Genomic DNA, 22,611 nt, shown 5'->3' on the forward strand with positions numbered 1-22,611 from the left:
CCTGGTCAGGGATGCTAATGGAAGGGATTCCTGCACTGAGTGGGAAATTGCCCAAGATGAGCACCTGAGTCCTTTCTAGTGCTGAGATTTGCTTTATCTGTACTTTGGCTTTGTTTTAGATCAATCTGAGTAATCACATCTTTTTAACACCTGGAACAAGAAATTAATATGGCGTTGGGACCTATAATTTTAAAGACTCACCATGTGGAAGACCTGATTTTATCTTTCTGTAGCCCTCCCACCACCCCCTGGCCCCCAGCCTCGGCACAATGCTGAGGACTAGCTGTGGACTCTCCAAATTCATGTTGGTTAATTGCTTTCAGTCTTCTTGCACCTTTTGGGGATCCTTCTTAGAGGGTTCAGTGGATCTCCTTAGTCCTCTTACCCTTTCTCATAGATCAGTCTCCCCTGCATCAGTCACAATGCTGCCACCAAACTGCTGCTGCCTTTGTGTTTAGCGTCCAAAGCGGTCTATGAATGGAAGTCGAGGGGGGACCACACAGGTGGCCGCTCCCTCTGGCAGGCTTTCCTGGCTTTGAACATCTGGGGTAGGGTCCTGAGCACCCCCAGCTGGTACTTGCTCATCCCCTTGGGTCAGGAAGCTGCGAGGGGCGCTTTGGGACTCTGCACAGGATAAAGAAGCAGCTTGAGGAGTTTCTCCTGAGTGTTCTTGAGTAAGAACCATGGGAAATTTGCTCCATTATGCTAAGATAGAGAGGAAGGGCAAGGAGGTCCCAGAGCGACACAGAAAGGTCAGCGGCTCTTAACTCAGATGAGAACGCACCATCCTTCTCCAGAGTTAAGCATTCTTTCTTACGTGCATGTGCTCTGTGAGACACTTGTATAGGAATCGTGAATGTCATAGTCCCAGCTGTTGTGTAGGAACTTACACTCTGAAGTCAGGCATGTGGACTGATACAGGGAGGAACTGGAAAGAGACATTTAGCTCATTCTCCTCCCATGTGTTGGGAGGTCAGGCTGGCAGCAAGCCCTGTGACTTGAAGAAATGGTTCAACCTGGGTACCAGAACCATGCCACAGCCTGGCCTCAGAGGTCCGAAATGGACTAGTGCCAGAAGAGCCACCAGTGTCACATTTGGGGCTCGCTGCCTGCCTCCCCCACAGCCCTCTGGAGGCTCATTCCTGTCTACACTGACACCCTTTTTGTATCCATAGGGGCTTGTTTGGCTGGTGGCCCCACACACCCAGAGTGCTGCTTCGGGATGAAGCTAGGCATGGAGCCAGATGCAACAGAAAACCTGAGAAAGGGTTCTCTTCCCTCTGAGGCTGGGAGGGCCGAATACTCAGACCCACAAGGATTCAAAAGGGAGAGTCAAGTTGACATCATAAAAAAAAAAAAAAATCCTGAAAAATGCCTAAGATATTTGGGGGAAAGGATGATGCTCTGATTATTTCTGTCTCAGGCACATTTGTCCTGGGTAGATACCAGGTCACATGTCCCTGAAAGCTGCCCAGAATTGATCAGAATAAAGACTACCTATCTAAAGCTTGGAAATGTTAAGTGACTTTAAAAATTTGAAATGAATTTCTCAGAAGCCAGGAACAGACCTAATGTGATAGGCTGATGCTGGACTGAATCCTTCTCTCTCTGCCTTGGAGCAGGGAGTAAGGCACACTGTCCCATTCTGGAAGGCTGTATATGGAGGCTTCAGGACTTACATCTAGACTACTCTGAAGCGTGAGGCAAATGCTACGTTATCTTTATGTATAAATCTTGCACTTAGTTTAGTAAGTGTTCTTGGTTGGGGGTGTGGTATGGAGGAAGAGGGTTATGGAAGACAGTTTAAGGGTACAGAGCAGAGAGGCTCTTCTTATCCTCAAATTTGGGGGAGTAGAAGAAAAAGCATATGGCTTCCAAATGATTAATTCTGCTTCCTCACCCATTCTTTTCCTCTTTAACACTTTATACCGTATATACCTCAGACTGTCTCCTTCCTACATCATCACTCTCCCTGCACGAATCACACCAAAATCACACACACACACACACGGAATATGTCTGCAGGGCTCCATGTAACTGAACATCAGCGGGTCCTCTTCTTTGGTATCTTTTCAGCTGTTTCCGCAAATGCCCAGCCTCGGCTGCGGAACAGACCATGTAATAGAAAGCGGGACTACTAAAGAACTACTTGATAATGTACCCCCCCTTCTTCACCTCCTCCCAGCCTATCTCAAGTCCTTCTCCCATTGCTTACCCACTCTGGGCTCCTCTCTCATCTCCCGTCTCGTTTCCCTACATCACTTCCAAATTAAAGGAGATGATTGAAGGCATAACATTTTAGATGACTTAAACCTAATTACAAATGTGTCTTAATAGGTCATTTGAAATCCATCACTAAGTTAAATATCTTTAGTGTACTAGGCTCTGTCTAGCACAAAAGAAGTAAGAGACATAGTTGTAGCCCATTAGAAGCTTACAGTTCAAATGTAAGGGTAATCTAGCTGAAGGTTCAGTAGCTAGAACATAGGAAGCACTCAACAAACATACAGTATACGAATGCTCATTTGTCACCCTATTGGTTACCAGGACCAACTGATTTGGGCGACAGGATGGGTGTCCCCTGCTCCCTTACTTTTCCTTGCGCAGGTCTCCTAAAGCTTGCACAGCAGACAGTGTTTCCAATCAGAAAACCACCCCTTCTTAGGTCATAGGGTTCCACGGCACTGGATTCTACCCCTCCTCCCTTCCCCAGCTCCAAATAAACTTACACGGCTTATTTGTAGCAGATCTATATGTGTATGACCTACCCAGCTTGTTATTTTCTTTGTCTCTGGGGACTGAGCGGAAGGAAACGTAGCGATGATTATTCTCTTTCCATCAAGCACTTGGATTGCTCTGTGTTAGAATGTACTGGCAGCCACTGTACCCCTATCCAGCAAGCATTTGCCTGCCCATCCCTCTAGTGTCTGCTCAGATCTGCCCTGCAGTCAACCAAAATGGCCCCAGGAGCTCAAAAGCCGTTTCTGTTTTATAGATGAAGGCAATAAAAGCAAATTCACTCGCCCCTTTTCCTAGATTCTGCAGGCTATTTCCTGGTAATTTATACATTACTTCAAAGCCTAACGACCACACATTGGGAAGAGTCCAAGTGGCCACATACTCTGTAGGCATTGCAAAGAGGGCAGTTAAAATTGTCTTGAAGAGGTTAAAACGGAGCATATAGTCGCCATGGCTACAGTAGAATGCTGGATTTTGAAGAGGATTAGCAACGTAGTCATTAGTTAATTAATAGTGAATATCAAGAGATGCAGAGAAATTCAAATACTTGGAGACACAGAGAAAGTGGTTTGTGAGAAGAGCAGTTAAAAAAAGAAAATACTAAGCTGAGTTTGTGGACTTTGAAAACCAGACAGGGCGATTTTGGCATTTGTTTCAGAAATGGGAACGCAACTGGTGAAGATTTCTGTGGTCCTTGGGGCTGGTGGTGACATCAAAGCTTTCCCATTTCCAGGTAAACACTAAACAGTTGCATGTTGGAACCATCAAAGTATGACATATTGGGTTTTGAAGAGATCAGTTATAGCTAAGAGGGGGAAATGTGAAGTAAAGATTTTAAGTTTTGACTGATGATTTTCTGATGAGAAACTGCCACATGGGGGGAACCATTCAGAAGAAACACCAGCCAGATTCAAATCTTGCTTCCTATTTCCCACCCCCAAACTTATAGGTATTCCTAGCCTTCTGGATAGCAGAAGATATGGGGAAAGAATAAAACTGTAAAAAATATATCTTCCTAACATTTTGGGCACAACTGTACTACTCAGGGAGGATTTGAACTGTAGATAGGTGGGAAATCTGAATTGAGAGAAGACAAGGAGTTTTAGGGTGGGGCATGTGGAGGCTGTTTCAAGGGAGAGTTCCAAGGGGGCTTCTGAAAAGGCAAAGGACTTTCACCCCACCAGATAAGATATAATCTTATCTGATGAGTACGCAGATGGACTGGTGTTGAGAGAAAGAATATTTTTTCCTCTGTGCACTGGAGTGTAGTGGAAAAGTGCTGCTTCCTGACCGGAAGTAGAAAACATGGTGGGCAGCTCTGGCTTCATCTGTGATACCAAGTATCAGGGTGAATAGTGAAAAGGTCCAGTCAGTCATTAGGTTTCCAGACATCAAGATTTTAGTCTTTGTGTGGATCCAGCTTCTTTCCTTGGATAATGTAAAGGGATGTGTGAATTCTGCCCAATTAATGCAATAAATGATAGAGTCACAGTTAACTTATCTAACAGCAGCAGTGAGGATTCGTAGCATACCAAAGACAGTGGAAGAACTTACCCTTCTTTTGTGGAGAGTGGAAGCATGCTCGATTCTGCCTCAGCATATGGAGAACTTGTTCAGTTGTCTAGGAGCTTTGGACAAAGAACTTCAATAACATCTCTTGCATACATCCTACATGAGGTCTTTTGATACTGGTTCTTAGTGGGCTAGTTCGACCCATTCTAGCTCAGAATTTAAGTTAGTCAAAGGGCCCCAGTGTAGCTTATCAGAGGTTATTTCCAGAAAGCCTCCTCCCTCCAGGGACTTCTGACATGAACAATCTGGAGAAGGTGCAGAGCTGGAATGGATTACCCAACTGGCTTAACCAAGATAAAGGAAGAATGCACCCTCGACTGGGGACTCAATTGGACTGATCTGAGTCGTTGACTATTGATTGGGCTTGGTCTCCTTCATGGTGGTTGAGATGATAGAATCTCCTCAATCTGACTACTGTACTAATTTCTGCATCCTACCAAATGTGGCATATATGTGTGGTTGGCTTCAATAAATCTTTCATTTCAAAATGAAAACAAGCAAAAGCAAGAGTTTGTAATGTAACGCCCAAATTCAATAATGGCCCTTGATAGATAACCTTGGCTGAGAACAATGAATCCCATCCATTTGAATTTAAGGGCCTCGGTAATTGGTGGAGTAGTTACTTGGTTGAATCAAAAATAGGATTTCCTCCATTTTCTGAGCTTTTATTCCCCCTTTACATTATACACAATATCTTACACTGACATACACAGTTGTCACAACTGTCTCCATAAAGCATTAGAAAGATATTCTTTTTACGTTCGTTGCAAACTTTAGTTACACATGTCCTGAGTCATGAAATGGAAGGGAAGTAAAAATTATTCCAGATCTATGAGGCAACTGTTTTACAAATGCAAAGCAATTTGGATAAAATATCTGAAAACAATTAAAACCAAATCAACCTGTACTTTATCTGTGTGCTGAGATTTTAGGTCCAGTGGATCAGAATACAGGGAAAAAACTAATGAGAATCCCTCAATGGATCCTTCACCCACCAAACAAGATTTCTTCAGAAACCGACTTGCTCTTGCAAATGACCTTGACCAAGGAACAGCTGTGTAAAACATATTTAAAGTTGTATTGTCAAGTGGTAAGATGAGGATAAAAAGCCTGTATATATCTGTGTAGGAATATATATACTTATATATATTGATGTATAAATCCCTGAGGAAAACTAGTATAAATACTTACATAGGAAACCAAATCAACATAGAAGACCCTGAAGAGCTGAAGATTAGTCTATGGGTGAGAGCTGGCTTTTTGAACCTCAGCACTTGGGAAAAGGGAAATGAAGACTTTTCACAGCTTTACAGAAACACAGTAAATTTGGAAGAAAATAAATGTTTGTAAGAACAAAACTTCCAACTTGAAGTCATTCCCCCAGTATGATACTGAGCATGTAACGTGGATGTGAGTTCTTTGCTTCCCAGGCACTTACCTTAGGAATTCATCCTAGGATTCTCAGGCTAATACACACGATGCCAGGGGCCAGTTCTGTCTTGCCATATGTCTTCCAAAAACCCAAGCCAATACCTAACATCCCTTGAGGCAAAGGATCAATTAACAGAGTTGTGTTTTAGCTGTTGCCAATCTGAGTTGTGGAGGATTTGCAGTTAAGCCATAATATAAAAGGTTCAAAGCTTATAGACACATTGCTCTCTGAACAGGAAGAGAACCCTGAGAGTAGTATTTCTCTTGTTCTGTGGTTATGAAAATCAGTACAGGGAGAACAAAGATTTCTCTTGAAACCGGGAGGCCAAAGAAACATTTTCCCTTGTGTGGGTTTTGCTGCCGATGAGAACAGTGCAGAGTCCGTGTGTTACTGAGTATTCAGGACTCAAAGATCCCTTAGTGATCTTGAGTGTCCCATTCACTCATGAACAGATGGATTGGGGGAAAAAGCACTTATTCAGCTACATCCTCTTTTTAAAAGGATTTTCTTCAGTCTGGAAAGAAGGGGCAACAACATCAGTGCTTTAGTGGCTCACACACAGGGGTTGCTCCAAAACACCAGGTCAGAATGAAAACTTAGGGCTGGCAATACCTTATTCTATTTTCTAGAAGTAAGCTGTAAAAAACACCAGAGTTCTTATAGTTCAGACGGAGGAATCATTGCAGTGAGGGTGGCCTGGGTATGGGGCGTTAGAATGTGCTCGTTTCCACACAGAGATGGCCAAGGTGGTCCACATCCTTGACATGCCCCGAACTAAGAATAACAGGAAAAAATGAGGTTTAAACAATTTGTCTCTCTTCCCAGACAATCATCTGTAATAAATTAGAGGCATTTGGTGACTGTTCATTCAGAATCTTGGTACTCAGACCAACTTCTTGAGGGGCTGTTCCTCTAGGAACGTGTTATTTCATAGAATCGGGGAAGTTCTACTTTTGAGTGTTAAACAGGTTTTCTTCTGCTTGTCTGATGATTAGTTAGGAACTCAGCCATTATCCACTTTGAACAACAGGTGATCTGGAACACTTAAAAGATCACTGCCAAGTCTGGGGAGTTTCCAGTATTTAGGTGTAAGCCAAGCTTTTCATTTTCCTGAAATTCATGAACCCCTTGGGAGCCAGATTTCTCCCCATGAGTGGGCGGAGGACGGTTTTGGGGGAGTGCCTGGAAGCACAGCGCAGAAGTGACTGTGCCTGGAAAGTGAAGTACGAGTCACAGTCTTTTAAGTAAAATGTAAAAACAATGACATTTCTCTCCCCTTCATAATGTTGGTCATTAAAATGATCGACTACTGGGAAGGTTTCAAAACTGTCAAACACCTCTCAAATTTTCATTTTGATAACATCCTTTGCAAAAGTCTTGACGTTACATCTGTAGCACAACTCAGTTTCCTTACAGTTTATGAAACTAGCCTGTAACACTAGTAATAATTAGTGCTGCTCTTCTCTGGGTCTCCATCACCTGGAATTTGGGTTTTTCTGGTAATTTCCTAACTGCCCCCAAGTACTGTCTGTGCCCATCAGTCCTACACATCTCTAACACATTAATATTCCCAAATACTGCATTGTGTGAAACTCTTTGTTCTTATTTGTCAAATTCTGAACTCCTTGACTTGACCTCCAAGGCTGTCCATGTCTGCAGCGCGGCCACCAGTCCTCTATCTGGCTGCCACCCCCCACTTTGCAGGCCTGCTGGGCGGTGTGCCTCCGCGGAGCTGGGCTCTTACCGCTGGCTGGCAGGCCGCGCGGCCCTGCCTCACTCCTGTCCCCAGCCGCCTTCCTCTCTGCCAGTCTTCGAGGTCCAGCGTAAGTCCCTCATCTTCCTGTGATCTCTGGTGCTGTAACTTGTCTATCTTTTGATGCGCTTTGTCTTGTCTTCCCGAGAAGAATGTAAGTCCCTTCAAGGGCAGGAACTACAACAAACTATGACGTATCTTTTTAAATTTCTTTCCACCTCTTGAATAGTACACAGTAGGCTACGGAGAATAATTTCTGCTCATCATCTGACAGAGAGTCATTCCTCATTGAGGTTGTCGCTTTACCTTCCTGCCTTTTAATTTTTTTTTAAAAAGAAAAATACCAAAGGAAATAAAATACAGTTGTCTTCCAAAGCAGTTTTGCTTAAAGGCAAAAGGCACCACTGCCACTTTCACAGCATCTAGAGTTATAAAACATCACTCCACAAAAAAAAAAAAAAAAAAAAAAAGTTTCCTACTTTTTTCTGTGTTGTGCTGGCTCATTTCATCATCTTTCTATGTAGCAGTATAAATTGACAGCAGAGATAGGATCTTTAATGATGTTTCTTAATGACACTTCATATAACGTTGCATGAGAGATGAAGTCAGGAAGTCAGGGTGAGAAAGAGCCTTGCAATTCCTGCATCTGTGAGCTCTAGTCTCCCGGAGAAGTGCAGTTTACATGGGAGGCCGCAGCGGTCTCCTGGGAGTGCCTGGGTTCCTCCCCCCCCCACCCCCCCAAGAGATGAGGGGGATGTTTCTGCACAGGCTGGGAGCTGCAGGGCAGCTCGTCCCTTCCAAAGCCTGGTGTGGTCTGTATACAAGCCCGAGCAAGGATCGCCCTGCTTTTCTGAACCCCAAACTAGAGTCTTGGAGAACCAGGGATCTGTGGACCCACGCTGCAGGGTTCTCTGCAGTGGGGGGGCTTCATCATGGGACAAATAGTTTAAACCTATCGGGCGCTTGAAAGTAGAATGGTGTTTTGTGCTTGCCCAGGGAAAACCCTTTAAAGCTTTCTATAGCATCTCACGATCTCATACCTCATTCACTTACTTTTTCAAGTCTTTACGGATACGTTTCTTTCTCCATGAGGGCCCTTGTAAAAATTCAGATTCCTGGGTCCTAGCTCAGTCCCACTTTACTGGAGCATTTGTGAGTGGGGCCCAGGCATCTGCATTTTAAATGCTCGCAGGTGATGGTTCAGCCCACTGAGAGCTGAGAGCTGTTACCTCTTAGACCGATAAGTTGAACGATCTAGTATGTAAACTTCAGCACTCAGAGTCTAGCCATAGATGGAAATTTAGGACAGAATAAAGAACTGATTACACTTACCTTGAGATATAGAAGGTTGATGGTTCATCAAAACCCAAATGAATCTTTCTGAATTCATACATTTATTGTCTGTGTCCTTTACTATCGCATACAGTAAGATTTTGGTTAAAATATACATATACACAGGATTAGTGTCCTTTATAATAGATTGGTAGAATTGATTGTATATTCCAGATAATCGCATGTACTTAGGAAAACAATAAAATGAATGTCTTATGTTAAGTTGTACAATAAAATTAAATCTAGTTTTCAGACTAAACTTTCTCTTGAAACATCACCATTACTGATTTTCTCCCTGAGCCTAAAACCAGTAATGCTTTTGCAGCACTTGGGATTCTCATTGCCTGAAAGTTGATTCAACTTAAAGATGTGAGTGTAGTCCTCTCAGCACCTGAGCATCCTGGCACTTACGGAACATGGGCCAGTGAGTCTCACATGGTGGGGAGGGCGTGAGGAAAAAGGAAAATGTGACAGAAGAGAGGTTGAGAAAATTGATGAGAACCTATATATTTTAAGGGGAAAAAAATAGAAATTTTATTTTTAAAAAAGATTTTTATTTATTTGAGAGAGAGAGTGAGCACAAGTGGGGGGAGTAATGTCAGAGGGAGTGGGAGAAGCAGGCTCCCCACTGAGCAGGGAGCCCATTGTAGGACCCGATCCCAGGACTCTGGGATTACAACCTGAGCTGAAGGCAGAACTTCAACTGACTGAGCCACTCAAATGCCCCTAGACCAAAGTTTTAAACAGCTGTATAAGAACATACGATATGATCTAGGCAGTGCTGAAAATGTTGTTTTTGGGGGTTGTCAGACATGCAAAATAGTCAAGATTTTTCTACCCAAATAGCTTGTTTTCCAAAACTTGTTTTCAAAGAGCTTATGCATGTGTGATCTTGGTAAGTCATCTGAACTTGTTTCTTTTCTATAGATTTTTTTTCCTCCCTTCTTGCCTCATTCCCTTCAGAGATAGTAGCATTAAACGCTCATACTTCTTAGCAGGAATACTGAATGTGTTTTCTTTCTTCCTCATGTATTTAAAGCCCTTCATCTGAAGGCAGTGGGATCTACTGTAAAGGCCTGTTGCAGGACACCATCTGGGTTTCTAAGTGGATTGTTTCCATTCAGCACTAGGTCACATCCCCTCTCCTCGTTATCACACTTTCCAACTGGGGCAAACCCTTTAGCATTCAAGCATGCACTTCTTTCTACCATTTTTTTAAGCAAAAGATACCTTGACTGTTCTGCCTGTGCCTTATGTCCCTGCTTACCTTTCCCGGGAAGCGTGAGAGGGAACTGTTCCAGTTCTCTGCTCCCATGCTTCATTAGACTCACTGGGCCCGCACCACTCACTGAGCTGGTTATGTCCAGGTCATCACAGACTTTCCCCTTGCTCAATGAATGGTCCACTCTCCCTATCAAACCTATTTGACATGCTTATCCCCTCTTCCTTCTGAAATTTACGAGGCTCCAAGGGCACAGACTGCGGTTGGCTTCTGTCTTCATTGGTCTGTTTGCTGGTTCTCCCTCCTTCTCCCTCTCTTGTCAGAGGGCCCTGGGGCTCTCCGTGACTTAGAGCTCTTCTTTTTCCCTTCTGTACTTGGCTTCTTTGGCGATCTAATCCGATCTGCTAGCTTTCAAATATGATCTTTATGAAAGTGACTCCCAATTTTATATCCTCAGCCCAGACTTGTCCCTGATTTCAGATTCCTAACTCCCATCGCCTCCTGGCACCCCTCAGATCGCTGACCTATTTATTGAGCTGAATGTGTCCTAGCCTGCTTCAGCTCTACCTTCCCAACTCAGTTTATGGTAACTTTGTTCTTCTAGTTGCCAAAACCCTTGAAGTCCTCCTTGACAATTCTGTTTCTTTTCTTTAAATTCTTTTTTTAAAAAAAGGTATTTATTTATTTATTTGAGAGAGAGCACAAGGGGTAGGGAGGGACAGAGGGACAAGCAGACTCCCCGCTGAGCACAGAGCCCATCTTGGGGCTTGCTCCAAGGACCATGAGATAATGACCTGAGCCAAAGTCAGACACTTAACCCACTGAGCCACCCAGGCACCCCAACAGTTCTGTTACTTAAGCCCCACATTCAGTATCTCAGCAAATTGGATGTCTCTGAGCACTTCTCACCACCTGCACTACTATTATCAGACCAAGTCTGCCTTCTGTCGGACTAACCTCCCCACTCCCACTCTGAACCCCTAATTATTCTCAACATGGCAGCCAGAGCAAAGCTCTACTCAAATGCTCTATGGACTCTATTCTAATGGAAGCCAAAGTCATTACAAGTGATCTGGATCCCATTAAACCATTGATGGCCTCTCCTATCCTGCCCACATTCTTTCCTTTCTAGGCACACAGAACCTCACTATTCCTCCTGCCTCTAGGCTCCTGAACTGTTCTTTCACTGTGTCTCAGCATATCCCTTCCTCAGACACTTGCATGTCTCCTTCCTTCACCTCCTTCAAGTCCTTACTCATACGCCACCTTCTCTGAGCTCTGATCATCGCCTTTATATACCACCACCCTATTCCTTACATTCCCAATCACCTCGTCCTTTTCTTTGCTCGTAGCAGTTACGACATTCTAACGTATATGCTGTTTCTCATTGTCTACATCTCCTCATTAGATGACTAATCTTATCAGATTAAACAGATTTTTTTTTTTATTCATTGCTATGTTCCTAACATCAGAAGTGTACCTGGAACAGCAAATATTTGTTGACTAGTCAGATGGGCCCTATGAAATGCATATAATACAGTCAGTCAAAACCAAATTAAGTGAGAGTGAACATAAAAGGAAGTTGGATGGTAAAGAATCAAGAAGTTATGGGGACTTTAGGATAAAATATCAGCCTCTTCAAAGATATCCAAAAACAGTCAAGCTTTGAAAACATATCCCTCATAACTTTAGTTACCTTTATTAAGTACCTATTCTATGAAAGGCATTGGGCTTCACACATATTACCTTTAAACCTCATTGGAGTCCCCCAGTAGATTATTAGCCTCACATATTGAGGAGGAATAGAGACTCAGATTATATAAGTAACTTCTCCAAAGTCACACATCTAGTGAATAGATGTGAATAATGGAATAGTGAATAATGAATAATGGAACCAGAATGTGAACACAGATACGTGATTCCAAGGCATCTGCTTATTGTGCTCTCCCACAGCGATTCTTTCTTTTCTTCATGAGTCATGAAAGTAGAGAGAGTAGCTTCTAAAAAAGGACTGTATTTTTTTTCTTGCCTCTAATGAGCATCAAGAGTCTTAAAACAATAGAATGTGCATAAGCTGTTTTGGAATTCTCTGGAAGCCATGTGCATCTGTCTGCAAAGAGAACCCTCCCCCCCCACCGTTGTGGGCTATACCCTAGAGATTTAAGTGCTCTGAATATATGATGAGCTAATGTGATTAAAATAAATAAAAAAGCAAACCACCCACTTAAAATTCAGAAGTGACATTTCAAGAGCAAATTCAGAATGAAGTTGACTAATACCAGTATTAATGTTACTTACCTATAGCTCTTAAATTGATTACCTAGAATGTACTCAATAATACAAAATTGGATTTCAGTAGCTTACACATAGAATTTGTACAAATTAATGGTTTTGTGTTTTTAGAGTTGGGGCAGGGGGCGAACCCCAGATCAATTTTAGCTAGTCCTGAGAGCAGCCCTCTGTACACCAGGAACTGAAGTTGAGTCTGTTGTCTCAGGCACAGAATGGTACAGAATGCTGGCCAGGCCTCACTCCAGTTTTTTAAATGAGGGTATTGGATTGCTACGTTTTTCATCAATTTTTACATTCTGTAGTTCATCATGAATGACCTCACATTAAAAAATTTGTTTGCAGCATATAACCATAAACTACATCTTTTTTTTTTTTTAAAGATTTAATTTATTTATTTGACAGAGAGAGATCACAGTAGACAGAGAGGCAGGCAGAGAGAGAGAGGGAAGCAGGTTCCCTACTGAGCAGAGAGCCCAATGCGGGACTCGATCCCAGGACCCTGAGATCATGACCTGAGCCGAAGGCAGCGGCTTAACCCACTGAGCCACCCAGGCGCCCCAAAACTACATCTTTTAATGCTAAGCCTGGGAAGGATTGTTAAACCTCAGGCTGCCACATTCCAACAGGTCTCAATAAAACTCGCCTGTCAAGGAATTGTGGTATCTTAACTTATAGAATACATGCTGTCCTTGGCCCTTTGAAACTTCATCCAGGTGACACCCAAAGTCACTAAAGTATCAATTTTCATCCCAAGGGCCTCCCACTCATTAGTCCTAGGGCTTCAGACAGAAGGAAATACTGAACTTTCTCTAAGAAGGCCACTACAGAGAGTGAACTATTTCTGTGTGGGAAGCACAAGCTCAAGGAGAATGGCGACGGACACTGAGAGGAGTGCTTTCTCAAATACAAAAATAATACACTTGTGGACTACATAAGGCATTTTTCTTTATTATTTTTCGGTTTGTCTTAGTAATGCCAGAAAAATAACAGCCATTATTTTCACTTTAAATGCAAACCAAATACTGCTGCACACAGAGTACAAAGATTACCTACGAACATGGTTAGATACAAAGGCCATATTAGATGTGTAGACTGCACTTTGTTTTTACATCAGAGTAAGACTGACAGAGCAGTTTTTTGGACGATTATTTCAGCAAATACCATGCTACTAAACAAAGGCAAATACACACACACATATATATATATACACACAAACACATTTCAACTGAAGTTATACATGTCACTTTGACAAAGGCTTCTTCTCTGGTGAGTTTCACCAGATATTTGCACCCCAAGGTCCCCTGCCCTGATCCCGCCCCCAAATGCTGACTTGATCTGAAGAAAAAAATTAGAGATGTTCTTAATTAAAGGCACATTTGGCAGCTACTGAAAGTGGCATGCGTCCGGCACAGGTGCAGTCTCCCTAAAGCCACACCACATGTGACTTCCATCCTATGCATCGATTTCTTTGAGTGGTAGTCCAGTGGGATCCACCTTTAGCGAACTTGCTTTATAATTGCAGCAATTGGCTACTTAATGCACTATTTTCATTAAAGGCAAAGGGAAATTTGCTCACAGTTGACAGAAAATGCACTTTACGGTGTCAAAAATGGAAAATAAGGCATGAAATTTACAAAACAAGTTACAAATGCTTTTGTTTAGATTTATCCTATAGACTTCATGCTTCTTAACTAGAGCTCAGAATATTTCATTGGCTCACATATGAGGGATTATGAAATGATTTTAAGTTAGTAAGGAGATGTTTCAAGAGAAAAATACTGAATAAATAAGTCATCACTTTCCCTTACAAATAATTCTACTGCACAGTTCTTTCAGCCAAACCGATATTAACCTTGTGATGTTTCTTTTACTGGTAAAGATTAACGTGCAACAGGACAACAGTCATACGATATAGGTTAAAAGAGTAAGTGAACCTACAGATAGCAGCAGAATACCAAGAAATAAATGGTTAAATTCCTTTCTTTCTAAATCAGGAGGAAATAAAAGGTTTTCCTCACTATATATACTACACTAACTGGGAGCCTTTCCCTCCGTTTTTATGATTTGTTTTGCTGAGCCATTTAGAACCAAATTTAAGCTATCATTTAAAGGATAAAATACATGACTAAAGTAAGCTAAACTTGAGAATTAAGATCATGGTCATGGTCATAGATACCAACTAAATTTTGGTTTGAGTAACTTTCAATTTGTGGAAAAACCCATTAAGGAAGAATTTAGAAACATAATACAGCCTCCAAGTGAAATAGTACTTGTTCACTAGACTGTTGTGTTGATTATAGTATTAGTGTGGTGTGCTCTTTCCTAAATTCACAACCATTAAAACATTCTTGATCTGATAGAGCATAGCAACCCACTAAACACATAATCTGATACCCAGCCTTTAATTAAGGAAACTTTCGATGTTTGTGTATTTCCTGATAAGTCTGTACTCTTAAAATACATTGGAGGGCTGGCTGGGAACAGTCAGTTATCTGTATTTCAATAAACTTAGAAACATGTACTTATCTGTTCCTGTTTTAAAAAGTTCCTAGATGTGAAAAGCCTCCCTTTCTATTGTTACTGTTTATCAGCCCACCTAATTCAACCTTGAAATATTTTTATTTTGTGATCCAAAGATAATGAACCTTCTAAGGACATTTCCATTTCTAAAAGAAATGTCCCATTTTGGGAATGTGGTTTAGAAATAGTCATGCTGCACTGACTGTCTTGTAATGTCCTGGATTCAAAAGCAGAATTTTGTGGTGATGCACTTCTCTTCTCAGCCACTTCTTGTCCCTGAATAAGTATATTTTAGTTATTACAAAGAATAAATTTGTCAGCTAGTTAATGTTTCACGTATGAAGAAGGCAAGGATACAGTTTTCTCACCTCTGTTTAAGGGCGTCCAGTTGGGGTTTTTTCTAGTCAGTTACCACTGCAGAAAATATTTTTACCCAAATGTCAACTTCAGAATTAAAAATATCCTCTATGCACAATGCTGATGCACAGTGAAGTGGTCTCCTAGAACCACTGGGGTCGGAGAATGGTTTCCTTTGGGAGAAGTAGGATTAGAACTCCAAATCTGACATTTTCTTCTTTAAAAGGTCAGCGGGGTTGAAAAGCATTATTTTAGGCTAACACACTGGCCAGAGAGAGATTGAATAGGCTCTAATGTGACTTGTCAGGCTCCCGTTTGGAGTGGGGTGGGGAGTAATCAAAAAGAGAAGTGATCCATCAGACACATAAAGGGAAATCCTATGGAAGATGAGGGTGATCTAATATAGTCATGGGGGATTCTGGAATGTGTATTATGATTAACTGTAGCAGCACTAGTAAGTCGGCTTAGATGAACGCTTGTTGAATGAATGGTCTTATGGACACTTTGTGCCCAAGAGTGGATTTGAAATTAACTTGGGGGGAAACTTTTAAAAGGAGACATTTTACCAGGAGAACGATGACTACCTTAATAGGAGTGGTACAGATATTAAACGAAAAAGATTCAACTCTAACAAATAAATAAGAAAGGATATGATAGGATGGATTGCTTAATGATGATGCAATCAACATTCTGGTCTTAAAGGGCTATATGCTGTACTACTGTGATGTACATTACATTTAATGCTCTAATAAATATCACAGGAAATTATTAAAGTATGAGGTTTCCACCATGATGTAGCACTTCTTAAAAACATCTCTGATGGCATAGCTAACAGAACTGCTGAGATGTTGCTTCATTATTCCGAGGACACATGCACATACTGATGAACTGATGACTCTCAGCATGGAGGACCGCACACTCACAGACACTGCCGTGGAGATTCGTACAGCTTTTTCTCTTCAACAATTTGCATGCATTTCACTCACAGTATTGGTTAGACTCAGAAGATCAGTACACAGGCTTCATGAATAATCCGTATTATGATACTAATGATGTAGGCAGATGTTCTCTTATGAATAGTTTTGATAGAGCAAAGACCTCAAGCAAGGTAGAATGTTTAATATAAACTAATAAACTGTATACATGTTGCCTAGGAAATTTAAAAACTTACAAAGTTCTGCTTAAAAGATAACCATCCTATTCTAACCCAATTTTTTCCCTACATACCAAACTGTAACTTTAGATCATTCTTTAAGGTGAATACATACATCCAGAACTAGAAATCAAGGCGTACCACAATACGTGCTTTTATGCTTTGTGTGTGTGTCTGTGTGTGTTTCAACTGAAAGAAATAAGAATCAACCATTTTCTCCATATAATAATTTAATATATGCCAGCCAAACAAAGTATTTTTATCTTTATTCAATTAAATTAAAACAGACCTGCCAGGTTTATTATATAACATTCACTATATACACATGATTTCGGCAATGCAAGGTAATTCTAGATATGCTGATTACTCACTATCAGTAAAACACGAACGATGTTAGTGGTGCCCAGCAAGTGCTCCTTTTCACACTGGGTGACTGCATTTCCAGAGTACGGTTAGAGGGACAGCAATGAGCCATGACATGGATTACCAGTAAACTTTTGTGGGAGAAGTGGGGAAAATAACAATCTAGCATAGATTAACAGTCTCCTAAGTGTAAATCGAATACTTGACAGTTACATTTTTAAAAAAGTTCTTCTGTCACCTTAATGAAACAAAACTTCTCATTTGAAGGCAACACCATCACGTTTTGTTTGTGTAGGGAGGGTGGGTGGGGAAATGCTCTTAAAATTAGTATAATTACTCCTAAAAAAAAAAAAAAAAAGGAAAGAAAGAAAAAAACCAAAAGAAAAAAAAAGAAAAAAAGTACCTCTTTGGTGAAGCCTCGGTACCCATTCACTTCACTGTAATAATCTGTAAACAGGACTGCAGCACAGTGCTGGGCCTTGACTCCAACGAGCTCAGGCACCACAGTCCCTCCTCACAGTCCTCTGAATGATTTTTAAGAAAATATTCTAAAGTAGGATGAGTAAAAGCAAAGAAAAACAAAGGAGATGTGAAGATCCCTGTTTAAGATTTCTTTTTAAAAAGTGCATATTTTGAATTACAAAAACTGTCATCGTGTGGGCCTGCAGGACACTAGACTGTGTTTTCCATCCCTTAATGATAAAGATCACTTCACAAAAAGAGGACTCCTGCCCATTGGCTAGAAAAAGTCCCTTTACTTGATTTTCAGGTGCAATCAATCAGTTGTCCAATCTCTCCAGATCAGTCTTTCCAGATTCTACACGAATACCATTTTCATTGTATAATTATGTCTCGGGTAAAATCCACCATCTTATGCTGCATCTCGAAGGAGAGTCGTTAGTGTTGGGAGCTGTCGTTTCGACCCGTCCGCGCTGGCACGTTCGGTGCGTCCATCGCCAGCAATGGATCCGGGGCTGGGAAAACGTCCGTCCTGGAACAGAGAAGCTCAGGAGGAATGGGCATTCTCCAACAGTGGGGGTCCATCTCTGTGCATGGATGGGTGCGTGTGCTCCCTTTTATAAGTTTTTGGAGGGAGTTTAGGGATATGCTGAGAAGTGCTTTGTCGTGGAGGAACAGGCGGCCCGGTGATGGAAGGAAGGTCCACTTCTTGTGTCAGTGGTGGCGACGGCAAGTGCCTTCTTGTGCCATGAGGAGAGGGTGTTTGAGGAGGAGGTGGTGTAAAAGGGGAAGGGCTATTTGGGAAGAAGGCATTGCCATGATCGCTTTTTTTGCCCAAAGGGGGAGGCTGGAGATGTAGTGGTGAGCTGGAGAAAACATCAGGTGTCCTCACAGGTTCTCGTGGTGGTAATAAGGGAGGGCTCTCAGGAGGGTCTGATATAGAGGTCCGGTCTGATATGGAGTATCGTGGCGAATAGGCTTTTGATGTGGGCTGCCTAGGAGGAATTGCTGGGGGGCTGTCCAAATGCTTAGACATAATCTAACACAAATGAGAAAAAGAATAAAACACAAACTGATTAATAATTAGTGTAGTAGCATGAATATATTACGAATTAATTTGGGGTTTTCAAACACACTATTTATTGGTAGCACCCTAGGAGTGAACAGGGAGTTCTGCCGTATGTTTTAAATGAGGGATTATGCCAATTTATTGAGTTTTTTTTCCCCTCAGTTTTTATTTTTCTCAAAATTTTGTTGTTTGCTACTGCTTACCTATCAGTCAATCTAGTATAAATTCATTTATGATTTAACATAAGTTCATTTTATAATTTTGAACTTACTATATTAACATTTTATGATGTTCTGCAAACTATCTTGACTTGTCCAGGTGCTCTGCTCTCTGGACACGCAGAACCAGTGAATCAGGTTAATGGCTGACAAAGAAAGAAGCTTAAACAAGTGCAAAAAATGGCTATAATAAGCCTTTAAGGTCTCTTCCAACCCAGAACTGTCATGCAAATCCCATTTAATAGCATGTCAGATTTATGATAAGGGGCTCAGATAGGTAATGTTTAATTTTCACTTAGCATAGTGCTTCATATGAAGTTTCACACCTCTTTGCTTCTTTCTCTCTTTATAGTCTCTGCTTGAGACATCATTCTTTACAGATTAAAACTGTTTTTTTCTTGACATTACCCATAATCAAGATTTATAAGCGTTTTGAAAACATAAAAAAAAATACTGCATTCAGAAGAAAGGAAATCAACACACTCCTGAGGGTACATCTGTATCTGGCCCTCGTCTGGACTCTATTAAGCTCAACCTGAAATGTTGGTCTCATCCTGTGGGAACTAAACCAGACACGGGGGCATGATTATCATGTAACCGTAATGACTCCAGTGTCCAGGTAACAGGGCTCTCTACTTACCTTAGATGGCGAAGATTCGGCGGGGGCAGATTCCGGCCGTCTTCGTGGAGGAACAGGAGGGGGGACGGGCACCTCATCAGTGCCCTTGGTTAAACTTATAGATGACACTGAAGCAGATCCTGTGGGATGTTACATTTTTTTAAAAGTTCACACGAATTTTATTTCATCTATTAATCCTGAAAAGCTTAGTTGAAACTGCTTATATTAAAAGAAATGTACAGAATTATCAAAAGCAGTTTAATAGACCAATACACAATAGTATTTCCTTTATTAAAGCAAACTACTATAAAAGCATGCAGAAATTTCTCAGCAAGATTTTCAGAAAAAAAAAATTGCCTAAGATATTCTGTTATTTTGCTTCTTGAACAAAATAACATTCCCACTGTTAATCTATTATTGGAATTTTTTATTTGGGTAGGATTCTCAGATATCTGGGAGAAACAGCAAACTACTACAAACTTCTGGACTGGTAATTTTGTAATGGGCTCATTTACTTTCTTTGATTTTATTAGTATAGAGTTTCCCTGCCTTTACTAGATGGTCTTTGGGATTCGTTTCTGATCCTAACTGCTCTCCCCAGGGATTCTCTCAAAGCATGCCAAGGAGAGAGCTCATGTGGGTTGGGGGAGTGTCTCTCCACACTTTGTTTAGGTTTAAGCTGGCTCTCCTTGGCGGGTGAGCAAAATCAGGTTCATCGTACTCTAATCTGAGAAATTTTAACTGTGATGGAGCTATTTAAGATGACGGAGGCAGCCCTGATAAAAACAGAAATTACACTAGAATCTAGTGAACCTGATTTAAGAATAAGCTGAGGAACCAGCACAACAAAGGTAAGTAAAGCTTCTGATTAGAACTTATCCTCCAGACATTTATGATGATGAGGGCATAATATAGGCATAAAGTCATTACATTCTGAAAGACAACATTTATGTAAGTTGTTAGTTTGTGAACAGTATAAAGAAGATATGAAAAAATATATAAATGATCAGTCAGGACTATACATGGCAGGTTCTTGTTTTCCTTTAAGCATCGACAGCTTTTATTTTGTCAGTTAAAACTTAAAATATAGAACTTAGACAGTACTTTGTGTACTGGTATTATTTTGATCATTTTGACCTACCTTTTTTCTTAAGAGACTATAAAGTAAATTAATTTCACTTATAACTAATGTTTTCCATTGTATATATTTTGAAATCATTGGTATGAAGGACAGCAAAACCACTAGTTAGCTGAAAACTTATGAAATCATTTGGTGAATTGTTAGTTGACTTTAAAAATAAAAGCAAATGTCTACAGTGGAACTTTATTTTGCTTAACAGTGATGAATATTTAGGCTGTATAATTTAAGGAGTTACAATGATAAGGTAGTTCTTCTAACGTCAAGTAATAGTCATTTGCCCAGAGTCTGTGCCGTCGCCAGGCTAAGGGCACGTTGTGACTGACACTGCGGTAGCTGCCAGCATTCCCATCCGCGCATGCATGCTCTTGCTGTTTGTTTGTTTTAAAGGTGGGGGTTAAAATGTATTTAGAACTCTATAGTTGGAAAAGTGAAATGGTTAAATGTGGAAGTCGCCCATATAAAAATGTTCTTTTACAAGAGAAAACAGGTTTTACAAAAAGCATGAAAAGTATCTAAGTTGAAGCAAATCATTTATGATCAGAAGATAGCACACAAGTGAAGCCCTCACTTCTGATACTGCAAGCAAGGCCCCAAGGCTGCCAGACCCAAGAGGAGTTTTAGCAGGGAAGGTTACACTTGGTTTGATTTTTAAAGCCAAAGCAAGAATTAGGAGTCTTAAACCAAATATACTAACTTGGGCCATGGGGCAGTGAAACTTGGATAAAGACGGTATCGCTGCCTGTGAAAGGAAACAAGAAAGAGTGGATTTTTTTTTCTTTCATTGATAAATTCAACTCATCTGTAAAAATGCATTTATGATAAAAATGTCATTTTTGTCATTCTAATTGTAAAGAATGGTACAACAGTCTTTAGTAAAAGCTCATGACTTCTTACTTTTGAGAAAAATAAAGAATTAAACTGAGCTAACATTATATTGGGAATTTTGAAGATTCCTTTTAGATTCACTACCTGATGTCAAAGCAAGTAAATGAAAGCATTCATGAGAAAACTAAAATATGCTCTGTTAGTGGAAGACTTTAAAAAAATGTATAAACCCAATTTCAGCAAAAAAAAATTCAGCTGGACATACAGAAATATGTCATTTACTAAAGGATATTTTGAAAACTCAAATGTACTAAATAATGAATTTATGTTATGTCAATTGAAAAATAAAAGGGAATTTTTTACTAATATTATTATATATTTTTGAAAATGTTCTTGCAGTGTATAGCTTCATTGCAAAATAGTTACAGCTCTGGATATTACAAAACAAGCTTGGAAGTGATATAGCCCTTTCCTTCTATATTCTTGAACATTTAAAAAAAATCAATAAATATTTGGTGCTTAGGCACATTTTACACAGGAAACTCACTGACAAATTTAGAATGTTTAATTTCAACAATATTAATGCTTCTTAAAAAAAAAAAAAAAAAGAATTGAAAACCATAAAAGCCAAAGCCCCAAGAGCACTAAAGTAGAAAAGTGAGACAAGAGGCCAAGTGATCTGTACTGACTCCAAACATAATCATCGATGTGACACTGCCTCCTATTACCAACATACTGAACCTGTAATATCCAAAGACAAAAACAATTCCTGTAGCACTCGTCTGAGCTGATTTTTAAAAAATTCAGTTCTTTTCTCTCTCTTTTTGTACAACAGACCATCACTCAAACAATTTGGACCATTGTTTTTTTTCTAACTGCCTTGAACAAGGATAATTTTATGTTCCAGGTTCAGTGGCAAGACTATTAATGTGATTGCTATTTATATAGATATGGTGGGTTTATTTCCCACAGAGCCCCAATTTCTAGCAACGTATCCCGTTAACCCCCTCTCCTTATGCACGGATATTTATGTGGAGGCCATAGTTACCAAGGGTAGCAATCCAGCTAATTGTACTAAGTTATCTCTCAGAAGAGTATAATTAATTTTTATACTCTTTGATTGTAAATGAAGCTGTTGCTCTGTCAATGATTTGCTCCACTATTTATTAGGCACCTATGATGGAACAAGGATGAAAGGGGTATATTTACCTGTAGCGTTTACCCACTTTATATTTTTTTCCACTTTTCTTGGAAAGGAAACAAATATACCTCCCAGGAGGTAAGCCTCAAGAGCATGGTAGTATACTCAGTACAAGATGGGAAGAAAACAAAAACACAAACCTTATGACTGCTACAAACTGTAGGCTTTTAGAAAGTATTATGATACCTATGTATACACACCTGTCTATTCACAGACTTGGCCTTGCTCATATTTATATATATGTGTATGGCACAGATTTAGGTTTCTGTGTTTGGTAAGTTAATGGGCACTTTTCTGATTTGTCATTTTCAATGAATTTCTTGGTCTCACTGTCTAGAAAATGC

At 40.5% G+C, this 22,611-nt stretch overlaps 2 protein-coding genes across 25 annotated transcripts in view; one reads left to right on the forward strand and one right to left on the reverse strand.

Moving 5' to 3' along the window:
• The window catches only part of ARHGEF33 (Rho guanine nucleotide exchange factor 33), a 124,841-nt gene that overhangs the window by 72,584 nt on the left and 29,646 nt on the right, over positions 1–22,611 (forward strand). For 4 of the 23 annotated variants that reach the window (XM_082745708.1, XM_082745693.1, XM_082745702.1 and 1 more), the window contains one exon: positions 3,398–4,805. The exons of 3 other annotated variants lie outside the window; for them this stretch is intronic. In XM_082745708.1, the coding sequence (XP_082601834.1) occupies positions 3,398–3,449 (52 nt within the window). In that variant the 3' untranslated portion in view covers positions 3,450–4,805. 16 more of the 23 variants (XM_082745688.1, XM_082745699.1, XM_082745701.1 and 13 more) reach the window with 10 other exon arrangements.
• SOS1 (SOS Ras/Rac guanine nucleotide exchange factor 1) overlaps positions 13,266–22,611 on the reverse strand; it is a 144,507-nt gene continuing 135,161 nt past the window's right edge. Inside the window, exons 21-23 of one of the 2 annotated variants that reach the window (XM_082745686.1) lie at positions 20,936–20,980; positions 19,122–19,240; positions 13,266–18,233 (exon numbers count right to left, since the gene is read on the reverse strand). In XM_082745686.1, the coding sequence (XP_082601812.1) occupies positions 17,742–18,233; positions 19,122–19,240; positions 20,936–20,980 (656 nt within the window). In that variant the 3' untranslated portion in view covers positions 13,266–17,741. The remainder of the gene's footprint in view (positions 18,234–19,121; positions 19,241–20,935; positions 20,981–22,611) is intronic. The other variant, XM_082745687.1, reaches the window with a different exon arrangement.

The sequence above is a fragment of the Mustela nivalis genome (assembly GCF_964662115.1).
Source record: "Mustela nivalis genome assembly, chromosome: 8".
In the NCBI taxonomy this organism is placed as follows: domain Eukaryota; kingdom Metazoa; phylum Chordata; class Mammalia; order Carnivora; family Mustelidae; genus Mustela; species Mustela nivalis.